The 3,279-nt window shown below is 52.7% G+C and overlaps 1 protein-coding gene across 1 annotated transcript; it reads left to right on the top strand.

The window, feature by feature from the left end:
* Nucleotides 1-443: 443 nt before the first annotated feature.
* On the top strand, nucleotides 444-3,271 carry LOC106818632. Its single transcript, XM_014823322.1, has 3 exons — nucleotides 444-828; nucleotides 886-1,346; nucleotides 1,971-3,271. The coding sequence occupies exons 1-3, from the start codon at nucleotides 444-446 to the stop codon at nucleotides 2,382-2,384; spliced, it is 1,260 nt and encodes a 419-aa protein (XP_014678808.1). The 3' UTR covers nucleotides 2,385-3,271.
* The last annotated feature ends 8 nt before the right edge of the window (nucleotides 3,272-3,279 follow it).

The following is a 3,279-nucleotide window of genomic DNA, read 5'->3' as shown; positions in this document are numbered from 1 at the left end:
ACACACACACACACACACACACACACACACACACACACACACACACACACACACACACCCGTGCTACGATGAAGAAGATATGACATTCCTTGTTAACTCTTGTGGCCTCCAAACAGCGCTACCTGCAGGATGCGCACTCGGCCAGGATGCACACTCGGCTAGGCACGCGCGCCTCGCACAATAGCACCGCGTGAGGGAGGGGGAGAGCGGGAGATAGAATCTAATTAAGTTCACCTCAACCCGACGCGCAGAAGGAAGAGAGAGAGAGAGATAGACGAGAAAAAGAGAAAGAGAATAGAGAGAGCGAGAAAGAAGAGAGGAGATAAAGAGAGAGAGACNGTGTGTGTGTACCCACGTTACCTGCATAGCTAATGTGCACACAACTATCCTCGCTAAACCGTGGGGTCGTTACATCGTGACATCGCACGGCGTTCCGTGTCGCCATGCTGTCTCTCTCGGTGTCGTTCACGTGTAACGTGCCGGTCGACGCTCTGCCGACGTGCCGCAGACGACCGTTGACCTCTGACGTCACCGGTGACGAGGTAACGGTCAGCAGCGAGGAAAGCAGCCTCGTGTGCGACGTCGTCGCCGCCGCTTGGGGCGCTGCCGACGCGACGTCGGTCGCCGACGGCGTGTGCGCGACGACGGACGACGAGGAGGAGGCGTCGGCTGATACGACGGACTTTACGAAAGACGCGGCCGACGACGGAGAGCGTAAAGGTCATCGGAAGGTCATCATAGCCGCCGACAACGACGTCGCCGCATGCGAAACGACGACCGACGACGCCGACCACAATGACGCTGACGCAGCCAGCAATGACGCAGCCGATGACGCTACCGGTAGTGACGCCACCGCGGTTTGCAATGACGCTGACGCAGTCGGAAATGACGCTACCGGTGACGCAGATGTTAATGCTCAGCGGACGGTAGTAACTGCGGCCAGTATACGGCAGACGGGAAGCGCGCACGTGATGACGCTGGCGCGGGGTGCGTCAGACGCTAGCACGCGCTCTGCCGCCGCGCGGTGCGTCACCCGGGCAGCGCGCGTGACGCAGAGAACAGAGGAAGCCGTGGGATGCGTCACCCGGGCCGTGGGGAAGACAGAAAGGACAGAGGAATCCGTGGAAGACGACAATGATCAGGAGAATCACAGACCGAGCAGTCTGAAAACAAACGCGTGCGACGCGCATGCGTCGATGGGTAGAAAACCGCGGGAAACGCTAAAGCCGGCAGGTGGCGCTGGCGGCGACTGCGTGAAATTCGCGAAGAAGCAGCGATTGGTGACGCAGCAGCGGGAGAAGGAGAAGGAGAAGAAGAAGAAGAAGAAAATTGTTACATTTAAGCTGGTAAATTTTGTCTCGGGCCGCGGATCTGAGAAAACTCAATGGCCGCGCACGTGTATGGTTAATCATGGCATCGTGCGTGGGAAGTGGGATAACCTCCGAACCTCCCTCCATTTCCTCTCTTACGTCAGACTCTGTCTGTCTGCACCACTTCCGTTCTAGCAGCAAACATAGCTTACGAATTTTGTTATCATTGTTGTTGTCCTTTCCCTTGTTATCGTCGTCGTCGTCGTTGCTGTCGTCATCGTCATCATCGTCGTCGTCGTCTTGACCGTCTTTGTTGTTGTTGTTGTTGTTGTTTTTGTTGTTGATGTTGTTGTTGTTGTTTTTGTTGTTGTTATTGTTGTTGTCGTTGTTGTTGTTGTTGTTTTTGTTGCTGCTGCTGCTGCTGTCGTCGTAGTCGATGTTGTTGTTGTTGCAAGGAAATATTGTTCTTGTTTAAAAAATTAAACACGCGATTTCCCAGAAATGCGCGCTTAAGAACTCGCTGATATCTGTGTCCATCAGAAATGATAATGTTTTTACTTGTTTCTGATGCTATAGCCTATTCCCTTTGTTACCAGTACGGATATGCATGCACCCTCTCGTATTCTGATCGTACATGAAGATCGCTGTTTTCTCTTACAGGAGCCCAGGTCTTCACTGTTCCCTGCGGAATACTACACGGCAGAGCTTCGCAAGCATCTGGACACGGCCGATAGGGTGCATGCAGATCTCACGAGCCTGCCTGAGGGTGAGGAGGCCCTTGCCACGCCCCAAGCCACGCCTGTTAACATATCGAGTCTACTGCGCCGGCTTACTAATTGGTTCATCTCTATTCTCCGCACCGTTGGTCTGCAGCCGACATCGTCAGAGCGTGTCCTGGTCGCCGACGGAACTAGACGGTTCTGCTGTTGTCGTCTCATCATACTCTACGTACCTGTGTGTGTGTGTGTGCGCGCTACCTGCGTGTATGCGTGTGTGTGGTTATATGTGACAGTACATGCCCGCTGCCTGTGTGAGTGCGTGAGCACGTGTATGCGCGTGCGTGGATATATGTGACAGTAAATGACGGGTACCTGCGTGTGTGCATGCGTGCGCGTGTGTGCGTGTGTAGATATATGTGACATTGCATGCTTGCTGACTGTGTACGTGCGCGTGCGTGCGTCCGCGTGTGTGCGTGCGTGCGTGCGTGGATATACGCGATTGCGTGCGTGCGTTCATACCCATTGCCTGCGAACAGGTGAAATAGCAGCAGATGCGCGGAATTACAAGCACACGAGCTCCTGCCCGCAGGAAATACAAGACACGGGTGAACCCTGAAGCAAAGGGTTAAGTGAATCACCGATTAAGACCTGAGTTATAATCCTTCCTTATGCGTGTTATTTGGCGGGCGCTTCGCGCCATATCTACCGGGTAGAGAGTACAGAGAAAAGGCGTCAACAAAGTCAACAGTGACGTGGGGGCGTGTATGCCGCTTATATCCGCGCTGTGCGAATTTGTCGCCGCGGAGAAAGACGATACAGAGAGCAGGGACTGTGCACGAATGAGAAACGTCACTGTATTGTCAGTATATACCTATGGAGAGGTGATTGATAGATAGACGCTACAGCGTGTGACTGACTTTACCTATGCGCTAAGGATCTACAACTGTGTGTAAAAATGTGTAGGTCTACAACTTTACCAGTGCTCTCAGTGTGTTCAACTTTACCAGTGCTCTCAGGAGCTGTGTTCAACTTTACCAGTGCTCTCTGGAGCTGTGTTCAACTTTACCCGTGCTCTATCTGTGTTGAACTTTACCAGTGCGACGTATATGTTAATATACAAAAGCTTAGAGAGATTCGTGAACCACGTACGCTACATCATGTAAGATTCCGTTGGCTTAAGAAAAGGCGACTGGAAAGCAGTGATAGTATATGTGGATCAGCTATATAGCAGCTCTGTAAGTTGTAACCAT

The sequence above is a fragment of the Priapulus caudatus genome, unplaced genomic scaffold, assembly GCF_000485595.1.
Source record: "Priapulus caudatus unplaced genomic scaffold, Priapulus_caudatus-5.0.1 Scaffold2394, whole genome shotgun sequence".
Taxonomy (NCBI): Eukaryota; Metazoa; Priapulida; class Priapulimorpha; order Priapulimorphida; family Priapulidae; genus Priapulus; species Priapulus caudatus.
Note: the sequence above shows the minus strand (reverse complement) of the source record. Positions and strands in the feature narration are given on the sequence as shown.